The sequence below is a fragment of the Bombus bifarius genome, unplaced genomic scaffold (genome assembly GCF_011952205.1).
Source record: "Bombus bifarius isolate JDL3187 unplaced genomic scaffold, Bbif_JDL3187 scf7180000008515, whole genome shotgun sequence".
Taxonomy (NCBI): Eukaryota; Metazoa; Arthropoda; class Insecta; order Hymenoptera; family Apidae; genus Bombus; species Bombus bifarius.
In genome coordinates, this window is record NW_022884701.1 from 186701 (window position 1) to 201469 (window position 14769).

Here is a 14769-nt window from a genome sequence, read left to right on the forward strand (position 1 = left end):
GAAGAGGAATGTCGTGTACCGAATGTTGATACAGCTGAGTGGTCGTCCCGGCAGGTACTCGGCCGGCTTGCTTCGGCTTCTGTTTGGCATGCCGTGGGGTCCCGCTCGTCGTATTGAATCCCCCCGGACAGTAACGCGGGGAGACGAGGGACAGCAGTTCTCGATGTTGACGCGGCTCGACAGAGCCCTGGCTAGAATCCTGTGGTCCACGGTAGCTGGTACTGTTTATTCGTAATGTGTGTGTGAGAGAGAGAGAGAGAGAGAGAGAGAAAGAGAGAGTCTCCGGCTGCTAAAGTACGAGTATGCTCGAATGCTGATCACGAGGTATCGCGCGGGTTAAGTACCTGTGCCTACCGAGCCCACGTGTTTGCTTGGAACACAGAAGCCGAGCCACGACGTCGTCCCACGTCTTCTTTACGGTTCGTCGTACGCAGCCTGTGCACCTACGTGTGGATTGAGTTTACATACCGGTGGATCGGGTAGACTAGGCTGTCGTTTCTCTTAGACGAACGATGATGTCAGAAATTCCAGGCGAAGTTCGGATTGTTCTCCATTTCTCGATGCAAATAAGAAATTAATTCCACGGCAATAGTTCGAGATTTAAGTCGACGATTTACGCATCCTGCGTCATCGTCGTGCAGGCTATTTTTCAAATATTCTTCGGTCGGATTTCGTATTCCGCTAAAACGTTCACGTCGTGAAACTTGCACCGATACTGGAACTGAAAGCTACTACCGAAATTTAAATATTCCAATCCAAAGAACCACGCTATTTTCATGTTACAGAGCGCTAGTTCGCCGCGACGAGTGGCTGTGCCGGTGCTCGTGAAGGACGGGAAGCCATGCGGAAGCGGTGGCGGAGGCGGAAACGAGGGCAGCCGCGGTGGACCAAGCGCGGCCTTGGCGAGTCCAGCCCCTCACATGACCGCGGCGTCGAGCCCTCACGGTTCCCATCACGCGGCCTCCTCGGTGCCTCATCACTCGGTGGTCGGTGTGAACCACGTGATAACGTCCAGCCAGAGTCTTCAGCATTGCTCGTACCCGAGAACTGGTACCCAGCAGAGCATGCAGCAGCAACAGCAACCGCAGTGCGGTGCGTACCTGCCATTCCAAGGACGGGCTTGGTAGTACATGCCATCCGCGGCGGGGGCTAATCCCTCCGTCGCAGGTCCAGCTGCCTGGTATCCTATGGAAGACAGCCCCTAGAAAGAGTCCTGTGTCGCGTACTCCGATCTGTGTGAGTCGTTTCTAGAACAGCTTACCTGGCCTGGATCATTGGAATCGAACGACGAGACTGATCTAGGGGAGACTGTCTTTCCTTGGTGACGAATACTCATCGCAGACACTGGAAAAAGACTCGGTGAAATTGGTTTATCGAGACGAATACGTCTGCTTGTTAGGAGACGCAGACACGTTTACCGATTTGTCCAACGGACAAAGATGGACTGGTCGTTCGAGAGACATGTAAGACGAGAAAATACTGCGTGAACCGCAGGACGGTTATAATTGGAGTCAGTGATCAACGTGAGTGTCCCTCTCTTGTATAGGGTCTGAAATGTGCGAATCGCTTGAGTATCGGTTGCACGTCTGGATCAATGGAGGCTTTGAAGAAGTTGGATCTCGATGGATCTGAAAAATTTGGAAATACGAATAAGTTTCTTAGATACAAAGTACTTATGTCGGTTTTCTCATTCGTTTTGACAATTATTATAGAGACAACAGTTTTGTTTCCCGTTGAGTTCGAACATCTGTCTTACGGAAACGGTCCTTCCAAATTTGAAGAACATCCAAATTTCGAGGCGTATTCGATTTGATTCCACGTTGCAAAAGAAATTTGATACAGAAACGAGCGTGAAACTTGCGAGAACCTTACTTGTTTATCGGGAAATGAAATCTTGACAACGAGTACCGCTGGAAAACGCGTTAGACTACTTGCCATTCCATCATCTACTTGTTCTCACAGGCTAACCACGTATAAGACAAAGACTAGGAGTAATCAGAATGATAATTCGATGTTGAGGATGTCGGTGCTAATCTGAACTTAACTTCGACCTTCTTTGCAGCGATGAAATCCCTGCGAATAAATAAAAATCTTATTCTACGTTCATCAATTCATATAAAATAATAGCTTTAACTTAAAGAGAATTTCTATTTGAAACATCAATTGAATTCCAATTACACGAAGGCTAACATCCTTAACAAAATTATTTTCTAAATTAAGAATACCGAGGGTTCCAGAGTCGCTCGAATGGACGAAACAGAGAAATGAATTTTAATACCAGAAAGTTTGTTAACGAATTTGCTTTTATGTACGACGAAAGAGGCAACGTCGGTGGATGTGCGAGCGAAACGTCGAAGCAGATTGCAGAAGCGCGAATAATCTGGCCAGTACACTCGAAACGCGTCGATTCCAATTGCGAGAAACCGTACACCGGTTGTGTGCATTGCGTGTGTCATCGGAGACGCACTCTCGCAACACTGTTGCGTTGCAACAACACGTATCTATCATCGAGGAGGATTCGGATTTCCGGTGGATGGGAACTGCTCGATGTGGACCAGTTACGAACGGTCGAACGTTGGCTTGAAATTTTCAATTATTCCGGTTATTTTATTCTAATGGGCCAGAGAGAAAATCACTTTGTGCAAAAATATATCCAAATTAATTTGTGCATCTTCTTGTAAACAAGAAAAGATAAAGTACATTATATGGCAAATTTTTTGTTACGTAAAGATTTGAAATGGACGGAATAGAAATTTTCAGCAAATTTGGACGCGATTATAAATTAACTTGGAACAATTATAATTTGAGGGAAGGAAGCCAGTGAATCATATTAGGAATCGGTGACTTCTTAACGAGATACTATGAATTTCTGATAGGTCGAGTATCTTCCACGACAAATTATAGAATTGAGCCATTCGATCGACACTGGTTCTAGGATACATTGGTTACCAATAAATCTGGAAACCTAAGAGCAAGGAATCATCCATTTGGAATACGCGACAATGAGCCTGAAAGCTGAAATAAACTTGAAAGCAACAAATAGAAACAAAATTGTATATACATTTGTACAATTTAGCAGGGTTTCTTTCGTATTTTATCAATTACGTATCTATCTTGAATAATTTATAAATGCTCTCTCTCAAATAATTTGATTCAAGATCAAAATTAACGATTCGAATCACCTATTGCGCTCGAACGAATCTAAAATTTTCACAAACGTGAAAATCCAAGCTACGGAAACTACAAGTTTTACAGATTTATAAATTTGTTGCCATCGAGTTTCGAATATCCTAAGGAACTTGTCGAAAACCTAACTTCGTCGTACATCCTAATTACAGAACAAGGAACAATTTATAGCCAGAAAACGACGACAAAGAATACTTATTATCTGAATCTAACGACAAGCCACGAACTCGTTCTCTTACAATCCTTCGCATAAATACATCTAGCCGCGATTTTCTTTGAAATGTGAACCGCGATTTCCTGGATTCTATGAGCGAATGACTCAGTGGAACAGAATCTATTCGTGGTGAAAAGGATGAGCGGTAAAAGATCGACCAATCGGCTGCCAGTCGGAGGTACATCCGCGAATCACGTAGTGAAATAGTATTCTTTCAATTTTCACGATTCCGAGCGGCAGAGTCGAAAAAGACGGAGGTGAAAGAGCACGAGCATGACTCACATTAGAGTCGTAAGAGTCGAAACAGATTAATCGACCAAGCGCGTGGTTTGTTCAATTGAACGACTCGGATCCAACGTTTCCTTTCTTTCTCTTCGCATGGAAACGATGAAACCGTGTCGCGAGCGTGTTTCAGGCGGATACGTCGAGCTGGAGACACGCGTGTACATAGTTAGAGATGTATATTACGGCGTATTTCTCGCATCCGTCGCGAAATTGTGACGCGGTTTGCTTGTGCAGAAGAGAGAATCGATTTTCCACGGTCGACGACGACGATGAAGACGAAAACAAAACGTGCCGAATGTAAAAAGAAGAGCGAGAGAGAGCGAGAGAGAGAGAGAGAGCGAGCGAGAGAGAGAGAGAAAAAAGGCGGCGTGCGCGCTGTGATAACGAGGTCACAGGTGTGAATCCGATGGTGTAAATATAATGTGTGGTATGCTGGTGTTTAGGCGCATACGCGACGAAGACGACGCGAGAAAGAATTATAAAAAGAAGTGGTAGAAGTCGGCTCCAAAGTTGAAAAGCGGTGGATTTCGACGACGACGCCGGTAAGGAACATTCGCGTTCTACTGTAAACGATTTAGCAAACTCGAGCATTATCGACATTAATATAACACGCATACACACACACGCACACAACCAACGCATACATGTACACACTGATTACACGGTACATACGTACACAGGTACACAAAAGCGTAAAAGTATAACGATTGACGAATAGCGAGTAGCGTGTGGCGGTGAAGAAAATTAGAGATTATTACAAAGTTTTGTAAATAACGACAGAGATATTAATAAAACGATACTTATTCAAAGGAACGAGCATGTTACGTGGAATACGCCGAAACGTGCGTCGATCCTATCCTATCCTGTCCTATCCCATCTTCTCTGCGTTTCTCTTTCTTTCCTTCCCCCCTCCCCCTCTTCTTGTTAACCTCCGAGGGGTTGGACAAAGAATCGAATACATCTGAATGGGGCACGGATTGACACGAGTCCGAAAGCGCCGATCGTCGAGATTCGGCAAGTCATCAGAATGCCGAGGCGGCTGTTTCCTTTGTATTATCCGACTCGGTCTATTTTTTAACATCCCTCGTGCAAATAAGAAGGCACAAACTTAGGGAAAACGTATGAATACAATTCTAAGAATTCGCAGAATTTCTAAAGACGCTTCGTAGCAAATACTTCGTAGTCCGATTCGCCTCTAAGAAACCTATATCATTTTCCATCGTTATCGACTCATCGCGGTATCCATCGCGCATCGTAGAATTAAGAAACGGGAAAGATATCTATATAAAAAATCTCAGAAACTCGACCAATTACTCCTGCACATGTAGCAATCAACGGCCCGATCGAATCCAACGAACGATCCCGCACTCCTCCTATCCAACGTTCTATCCAAGAGAGAAGAGGCTAAGAATGTTTCATTACATCTCCGACGATTTTTGATCGTACCTGTTTCTCATGGTGCGGAACGAACCAGCTTTGCGACTAGTGCCATGGAAACACCCTTGCGCGAGCCAGCGCCGCGTGTTCCTGGCCTCGTAACGTCGTAACCCCCTTAGACTGCGACGGTGTAGCTCTACGATTATTAAGGTAAGCCGATCTCCTCGATAGGTGAAGGTTAATACCCGGTTATACACGTAGAGAGGCGAAGCGACCGCCAGGAGTCGGACGGCTGTTATTGGATATTTGCCGAGGGTCTACAGCCGAGACTTAACCCCACGGGGGTAGGATTCCGGCGATTTATCAAGAGCACCGTGACTAATTGCTCCTGGAAGAGCGGATACAGGTACACGACGTGGCTGGCGTGCGTAAGCCCGCGCGCGCGCGCGCGCGCGCAATTTACCGGGTCAAAAGGGAAAGGTTGCACAGCAGAAAACTGTTTCCGACTTCCGCGGAGGAAGTGAGATTAATGAAAGCCGAGGGGAAACCGGCCGTATTCTTCGCTCTTTTTTTCCTTTCCTGCTCCAACGGTTCGTCGTGATATTATGAAATTTCGCGAATTACTGCCACCACTGACGACGATGACCCTTCAACGATTTTCCGTTTCCATGTATTTCCTAGGTCGTGCGATCTCCCGTGGTGTAATTTGTAGTTCTTCGGAGAGATCTAAAGCGAAGGAGAATATATGTCCTGTTAATCGCGTAATAATTGCATCGAATGCTTTTGTCGAGACGATTAGATAGGTGTCGTAGAAACGCAAACTAAAACAGTTGCTAAAAATAAAAAAGTCGACAAATTTAAGGAAGACAGCCAGCTTTTTTATTTAAATAGTTCTCATTGGAATCGAGTAATCGCGTCAACAATTATATCACGGCAAAGGAGAGAAAAATGGAAGAAAAAGATAGTAGCACGCGTTCCACGCTCGATGCTGTCATCGCGCGCGTGTCGCCACTTTGTATGTGCATGTATGTATAGGTGCGTGCGTCGCATGACATACGAGAGGTCCTGACGGTGACAGGCCTCTGCTTCTGGTGGTCACTCTTATACACTGGTATCCCATATCGCACCCCACACACCCCTCTCTTTCTCTCACTTCGCCCGCCATTATCATATTTATTAACTGCCGCTCGACGCTTATATCTACACCTATTCGCTGCCATTCCTATATAATATAATCTGTGCCAGTGACAGCAGCACGTGGCTCCAGCCTCCATCCGCTTTCCCTCACCACGTTCACCCTCGCCCACTAAACCTCCAATCTCTATCTTCCTCGTTATTATTTCTCTCTTTCCCTCGTCCTTCGACACTAGCGTTCTTATTAGCTGGACCATGGATTTGTTGCCGTAGCTTGATACGATTAGCAGAACCGTCGGCTTTTTAGTCATTTCTGACAACTATCGTGCGATCTATACAGGTACTTACGTATGTACAACTACGAAGAGACTCGATACGTCTCTGTGATGCCAGTGATAATTCCTCGAAGAGGAATAAAAGTTTCTATCCCATTGTTCGTTAAGTATACGTTATGACAAATCTTATAACTCATACCTAAAGCGATGGAATGAGCATTGAAGCTTCTGGTATTTAGCGCTGTTTCTCGGGGAATGGCACGCGCAAGCTTCGTCTGCGCATTTCCTTCGGTCGATTGTAAATTCATGAAGGAGAAGGAAGTCGAATGCCCCACGTCAGAACCCCGTTCATGAATACCGGGCCGACGAAAACATAAGACGCGAACGCGAAGCAAGGGTGTCCTTAGCCTCGATGCTAATGTCGCCTTCCTCCCTTGATAGCTGCGAAATTCTAATGCATTGCAAAGGGTTGCCGGGCAAGTTCTTGACTAGTCATTCATAGGTTCCAATGGAAGAAAATGTCCCAAAGCCAACTAAAGGAAGCGATACGCCTACAGTTGCTAAAATACAATGCACATTCGGACGTTCATCAGGCTTAAAGTTCATCACGATTTTAAATATTCTATCAACGTTTCCCGATACGTAGTATTCGTAACGTGTAATATGTACGTGTACGAAGTTGAATAATAACTTTAATAAGATGCAACGAATCGATTCAGGATTAGCTCTTGGTTACATGTAAGACATTCAAATTTCTCGAATGACGATCGATCGGCAGTAAAACTTTTTCCATCCTTTCGCGTTCCATCCAATTCCGAGTATCAATCAATCGGTCGTTTCTGCAGCGTTTCCCTGGGCGCGTTATTGAATTGGAAATTTCCGGCCAGGGGACAAAGAGTCGATTTCATTTGAAATCATGCCGCGGATCTCATAGACTTCCATTCAAACAGGTAGAAATGCAGATTGCCGGCGACACAAAGCATTCCAGTCGGGATAACCGAACTGGATAACGGGTCCAGATATTGCTACTTGACTCCCTCGCCCTGCAGGTAATTGCTACGCCAGAATGCCTTTGCCATCCGTGCCGTCAGGGAATTTGCGATATTCCCTCGTTCACCGTATGTAAGATGTATCTATGTGCAGCCGATCGCGCCACCTGAAATGGATATTTCCTCGATGCATTATTAAATCCTGATATCGATCGAAAGGACGACGCAAGGCTCGATGATATTCATACCATATCGTGGATAAACTTTCCCATCGCGATAACTAAATAGCGCAGCTATAGTGGAAGCTAAACATTGTAAACACGAGCGAAGCTTCCTCCGGTTTCTTCCATAGTCTGCCGTTTCTTCTATCGCCCAACTCAAAACATTCGTCAAATACTTTTTCAATAAGAGAATTCGATCGCGCTTTTGCTAAGCACGTATTTCCATGGATTCGTAGCGAACAAATATGTGAGTAACTTATGCGATTTCCACTTGCAGAGAATAATCCTCGGTAAAGAATGAATAAACTTGATGAAAACATGGCGCATGAACTAGTTAACAGCTGTGAAGGAGTCGGGTACGCACAAAGAGGAAAAAGAGACTATCTACGATTTTAGCTTCGATTCTTCGTAACGTTTCGATATTTTGCGTTTGACACGGTGTCATAGCGTGGAATAAGGCTCACCGAGGTGGCTAGTAAAAAACATCGTAAGGCAAGGAGTTGAGAAACACCTGACGATGGTCGAGTGAAAGTATCGTTGTCGCTCGGTGCACTCGCGAGATTTGTTCTTCGTTGAAGCGCACTCTGTCGAGAGAGAAGACAGAAAATAAATGAAGAAAAAGACGAAAGACGTGGTTTTGTTCGATTCTCGACATCGCAGTGTTCAATGTCGCGGCATAAGAAATCGTTTAGCCGGCGATCGACCGAAGAAAACTCGGCAAAGCCTACTGTCTGTGACCCGTGTCCGAACGTGGGACGTCACGGTGTTACTCACACGACCCAGAAACCAACCACTTACGTGTATATATACGGCGGAGAACGCGTGTACGTTCGTGGCCGAGAGCAAAAATCGCGCGTTGGCAACGGTGGGGAAACGACTCCGCCTCTGGTACACCCTACCGCTTTGTGAACACGCCCCGTGGATACGCCCCTGGAGAAAAGCCGGTTGCGTGGGCGAGCTTGACCTCCAGAAGTAAATCGCTCGAAGACGATAGAAAATGTTTATCCGTGACAACCAGCTTTCTACCTACTGACCGAGACTTTCTTTTTCGCGCTCTTTTCTCTCTCTCGGTCCCTTAAACTTAAACTTACACATCGGCAAAAAGCTACGTTATCGATCATTGGTCAATCTTCGTTACAGTCGTCTGGATTGTTCATTACGTCGATAAGATTATTCATCAACGCGTACTTGTCGAGGAACTATCAGAAATATCAATGAATGGAAAACTTACAAATTTTGTCGTATAATCTTCCTTTCACCGTAGATGTCGTTGATTGGGAAGGTTGACCCTGTTGTTCGCTGCATTTGTTCTATTGATCGTGCGAACATTAACTCCGTCGTGACAATACGATATAGATATGCATGTACAATTTCATTAACGGAACTTCTAGTACAGCTACTGGGTATACTTGGTCCGTTATTAATTTTCGATTCTCGCTCGTAAAGAACAAGGCTCGCGCGGACTTGGCTCCCCGGACATACTCAACCAACGCCCGAAAAAACAGTTGCTGCGACACAAAAGCTTGACGCGACGTGTGTATAACGAGCACTTAAGCACTCAACAACAACGGTCGAACTCGAAAATGTCATAAGATGGCATTGTACAGGGAGACCACTCGTCGACCCGTTGGCGCGTACACGATGGTATATTGTTTATCGAGCAGAAGGTAGCACACGGGGTGCACGGGCAGCGCTTTTGTAAAAATTAAGCCCGCGCGCACTTTCGGTAGCCGTGACAGATACGCATATGCCTATCGGCTATTCGGTGAACTCTCAAGAGGTTATGTTCGAACGACGAAGGAAAATCGCGAGATCGGAGGTTCCCACACACGGCGAGGCCACCAGGGGCGAACCGTGCTAGCTGCGACTCAACGTTCTGCGCCCCACGACAGGGTGACGATATACCGGTGGCATTTGTCGCTCCTTTTTCCATACGAACGTATCGTTATTTCCGCGAGACTGGACAACCGAAGTCAAGGAGTCGACGTGACGCGAGTAGGGGGTCTGTTTCGCATGGGGGGTCAACCACGGAATCGCTAGCGCTTTGCAGGTGGACCCCTTGTCGGTAACTGGTACGGGACATTATCGACAGGCGGGTGCCCCGCGCGGGAAACCTCGCGGGGGGTCGCATCTCGTCACCTTCCTCCCTTTTCCTGTCCGACTGCTCACTCTACTACAGAATCCCTTCGTCTTACGTTCAAACGTTTCTTAACCGTTGGGTGTTCGTGTTCGTAATTACCAAAGACTACGTAATCGACGCTTTTTGCAATGTAAGATACCCAAATCTATATTTTCCTATAAGTCACTAGATTTGTATCTTATTGATCAAATTATTCCTAGATCGATTAAGCTTTCTTCGCGAAGAATAAAGATAGAATTTAAACGAACTCTCGAATACCAATGGCTGAACTCCGTCGAAGCAACGATGATATTTTTATCAACGTGTACCAAGTGAGATTACAATTTCGTTTAGACACGAATTCACGAAGGATGTGTACGCGGACACAGGGCTAAAATCACGCCGAGGGATCCGGGCCTCGAGGTAGGGTAGCGATCGAGCACTTGAGCACGAGCTGAGAAGAAATGCGGGGAGAACAATGGACTAGAGGTAACCAGGAGCCGGTGCTGCGTCATCCCGGTGTCTGAGCCCGTCTCCACCGACGCGGTAACGAGGTGCACGTCAAGCAAAGAGCTCACCTTCCTGCGATCCGTCACGAAAACCGACCACCCACGGTTCCTTCCAAGCGAGATCGTGTTACCTCGCGCAATTCTCATCGTCGACGAATTTCAAGATAATCTACGCCCCGCGACTAGTAGGCGTTAATTAAAGATAAATCTCGCATCATCGATCGAACGACATCTCGAGACTCGACTATCGCAATAGGTACATCGATATTCTCTTATTTCCTGCGTCAAATCAGAGATGGCTCTTTGACGTGCATCCACATGAGGTACATATCCCATGGATAAGAAGAAAATCGGTAGGTTAATGCACCATCTTTAATCCTTCTCGATTAACTTCCGTTCGTTCGTAGACGAGAAACTCCAGAGCATACACAAAAATTTATTCGCAGCTGCTTGATCTTTCCGCGTGGTTTCGCGCCGCACAAGCGACCGTACACACTCGGCCAATGCGTACTTATCAAATGCAGGCGGCATAGTTGGTACGAAACGAGAAGGAGAACGATACATATATAGGTGCACGATACGTGCAAACGGGAAAAGGACAGGGTAGGGCAAATCACGCGAAACCAAGCGAGATGAGAGAGAAGAACGAAACGGAAAAGAGAGTGGCGTATACTTGGCTACTTGGCATTTACATCCGCCATCCATTTTGCACGCCGGTACTTCAGTCCCTATTCTTTACCTTTAGGTGCCTGCACCCATGTACGAATATACAGAAATGCGCGCGCGCTCGATTGCACGTACACATCGACAGAGCGTCCAACGTATGTCACGTACATTAACACGGATTGCTGCGTTTTTATGTTGCCCGAGAGCAATGCGTGGCGTACACCGTGGCGGGAGAGTGCGTAAGAGAATGCTGGCTACCAGGGGAAAGAAAGGAGGAAGAATCGAGAGGAGAAGAAGCATAGAGAAGAAAAAGGGAAAGAAAAAAACCGAGGAAGGGAGAGAGAACGAAGGGAGAAGAGAACTCGGATGTGCCGTGAAGCAGAGTCGTGTGAGGCGAGGGCGCACCTGGACCTTCTTCTCCATGGGCGTACAAGGGCTCTCACTGCCTTCCACTCCACGATTCAACCACCCAACGGACTGCCTCCAGTTATGTGCACCAAAGTTTCTTCTTTCTTTGTTTTCGCCCTTTTCTTTCTCTCTTTCGCCTGGATCCTTTCTCTCTGTCTCTTTTCCTCCTTCATTTTTTGTCGTTGTTTTTATGTTTTCTCTTTTTCTCAGCCGCATAGATCGCACGAGTGCATTGGAATCTACGCCCGCCGACACAAACGCGTTTTACATCGGCTTTACCAGAGAGAACGACGCTTGGTATTTTGTAAAAACATTGTACTTCTCCGGTGTTACATAAAAAAACGAGAGAGAGAGAGAGAGAGAATGGAAAATGGTTTGGAAGAAACGATACATTTTGGAGAATCCCCGAGACGAATTCGGAGATCGCAGAAAAGGATATTAAATTTTGAACGATTGGCTAATATTCAAATTTCGTTTTTCGCCGATTTTTGTGTTTTTCTACTTTATGAGAATATGCCTTGGAATTTCAGGTCCGTGTAAAAAACAAAGAATTGGTAAAGCGAGCATCTTAAATATAAACGCCGAGGATATGCTCAAATTAAATTATGCTTTTCTTTGGGATTGGCACGGCATCGAAAGAAAGGCGGCACGAGTGTTGTCCGAGCGAATCCGAATCGAGGTAGTAGGAAATACTTGGAGACTCGTACATCCGTATGGAAAGTGTAGAGTGAACGCATTACATGCAAGCGACGACTCGTACTCGATGAAGATGTAAGGGCCGCATTGTGTCCTGCACCGTCGAGAGAACTCGAGAATTGTGCCCTCGCCTCACATATGCGATGTGTACATATGCGGAGAGAGGAAGAGAGAGAAACTGGGAACCGCAACTACTAACGTAGGGTAGATCTCGCCGCGGATAGTGCTTTATTTCATCAAAGGGACAACAAGGAAGCCGAGATAACGCCGCATGCTTCACAGAAAGGAGTACTTCGGAATGGAGGAGTATGCGCGGCACGCACGACGTGGCTCGATCATCCATAATCGTGTGCAGACGCAATAACCGAGCTTGCGATACATCCTCCGCAAAATTCCTCAAAGAGGAACGCTATATTCTGTGGAGGAACATCGATGGAAGTGACTTTTGTAGGTTTGACAGAAACTAGAATTTTTGCTGAAAGAATAATTGAACTTGCTATTGAAAATAGTCTCTACTCGCAAAGTTCTAATTAGACGTTAAGAAAGGTAAGTTAGGAATAATTATTGCTAGTAAAGTCTGCATAGAAAGTTATAACTATGTCGAATAGGGGAGTGGATGAAGGAATTATAGGAGCAATGAAACAATGTGAGAAGCTGGGGCCGAAAGGGTTGTTTACTCTTACTCATGCGGGTTATCGGAAGTGTCGGCTTGGATCGCTGAACGATCGGAGGATTTTATGCGGGCACTGCAAATTAAATAGTCTATGCAGAACACAATACTCTGCCCATTGTAATGTTTATGGCAAGTTCTCCGATATATGCACGTCGTACAAATATTTTCTTAGAACTGTCACGTTTATTTTAAAGCGACTATTTACCACCAAAAAGGTTAGGATAAAACTTTGTCTTTCTTATATTATATTATAAATAGACATAGGCGTTACCTTTAACATCTTGGCATCAGCCAAGATCATATTGATTTGTAAAATTTGCCTGACTAAAGAGATCGACCGTCTCCGGTTCCGATGAAACGGTTCTACAACATGGGTTCCAGATTTCAGGGTGACGATAGAGAGCCAGTGAGAGTGAGAGAGAAAGGTGGAGAGAACAAGAACGTTGCTCGCTATTGTTTTCTCGAGTGGCGCTCGCTGGTTCAATGCTCGCCCGCTCTGGTAGACCGGTACCAGATGTACCCGGACCGCCTGGTTTCAACCGTGATATCACATCACCCCATTCGTCACGATTACGCCTTTCAGCATGCCAAAATGTTTTTCATTTTTCGCATCAAAACCAACATCTTACAAGTCTTCTGATGATAATAACTGAATTTTTCGTTTTAGAAAGGACTGGTCGAAAGGATTTCTGGACATGCGGTCGTATCGGGAAATTCAACAAAGAAGATATTTAGCCAACACTAAATCATATATATTTTTTTTCTTCAAGTAAATACAATATAAAAGTCACCACATGTGATGTGCATGATATCATAATGAAAAGGTTTTACGTAGTTTCTTCGCTTAGTTGTATACCAACGATATGTACGAACGACGGGTACGCGGTGCAATCTGTGCAAGCTGTGGTGTAAAGAAAAAGAAGAAATCTGTCAAATAGATACAATACAATTTTTCAAAACATTCGTCACAATACTATCCCGTGTAAAAATATTTCTCAATTTCTTCGATATTATTATTATCTCTTTGTTTGTGAAAATAGTCTCGATATTTTGGTTAGGACGAGATCTAAAGAAAATGAACGAACAGTTTCAGCTGTTTCATCAAATATTTTGTATTATAATCAATGATTACATATAAATACTACTGTGATTCAAAAAATATGTAATTCGGTCCGTGTACCGACAACGATGAACAATCTCTATCGAAATTTACGTTAAAATCCTTGTTCATTCATTCACCGGCGTATCTGAATGAACTTTTTCGTAACAAAAAAGGACTAAATTGCGCTGATTATCAACATTCGCTCGAACTGTGTTTCGACATAACATGACTACTCGAGTTTTGATTGTACAATGAAATTTCTGTTAACAAATTGTGCTCGCTTACAGATTGCTCCTTCTACTTCTAATAAAAGTTACGCAGTCGAAGCGCAATCTTTAGCGATTATTTAATTTATTAGACATTTCTTTTTTTCTTTTCTTCGTGTGTTTACGCTGGAGTTCGCGTGAAATTACAGTTGACACGTTTTTACGTCTCTAAGTCGTAAATAATAATCGTCATCACAGATTATATTATGCGTTCACTATATACCTTGCAATTAAAAAGAAATTATATTAATCGTATAAATGCTATGTAGGTGACAATACCCTGCGTTAATCGCAACTTCCGTAAATTTTTGTATAGAAACGAATTCTGGAATGAAGTCAACGTATTACATATTCATTATATCATCATATATACCTAAATTTATGGATATCTAGTAAAGAAGGAGCAACGCAATAGCATGTCCACGATGAAATAAATTCCTGGCCTTAAGCATATCTCCACGATTCTAAATGATTACAACGAAACGTGAATTTCTTATAAACCTAAATTACAAATCTGTGATGACGTTAATCGATCGTAAGCGAACAAAGTAAAAGTTTACGTCGATCGTCCCCACCCTCCTCCCCTGTTTGCCCCACTTCCTCCACTATTCCCTTGGTAGTTAGAAGAATAATTCTAGAACATCATAAA

The 14769-nt window shown here is 44.6% G+C and overlaps 2 protein-coding genes across 2 annotated transcripts in view; one reads left to right on the top strand and one right to left on the bottom strand.

Annotated features, from left to right (window-relative positions):
- Window positions 1-4498, top strand: part of LOC117213166 (homeobox protein Nkx-2.4) — a 30389-nt gene extending 25891 nt beyond the window's left edge. The window contains exon 4 of the mRNA XM_033458518.1: window positions 786-4498. Within this exon, the coding sequence (XP_033314409.1) occupies window positions 786-1127 (342 nt within the window). The 3' untranslated portion in view covers window positions 1128-4498. The remainder of the gene's footprint in view (window positions 1-785) is intronic.
- Window positions 4499-13524: 9026 nt separating this feature from the next.
- The window catches only part of LOC117213156 (5'-3' exoribonuclease 2 homolog), a 30311-nt gene continuing 29066 nt past the window's right edge, over window positions 13525-14769 (bottom strand). The window contains exon 17 of the mRNA XM_033458505.1: window positions 13525-14754. Within this exon, the coding sequence (XP_033314396.1) occupies window positions 14677-14754 (78 nt within the window). The 3' untranslated portion in view covers window positions 13525-14676. The remainder of the gene's footprint in view (window positions 14755-14769) is intronic.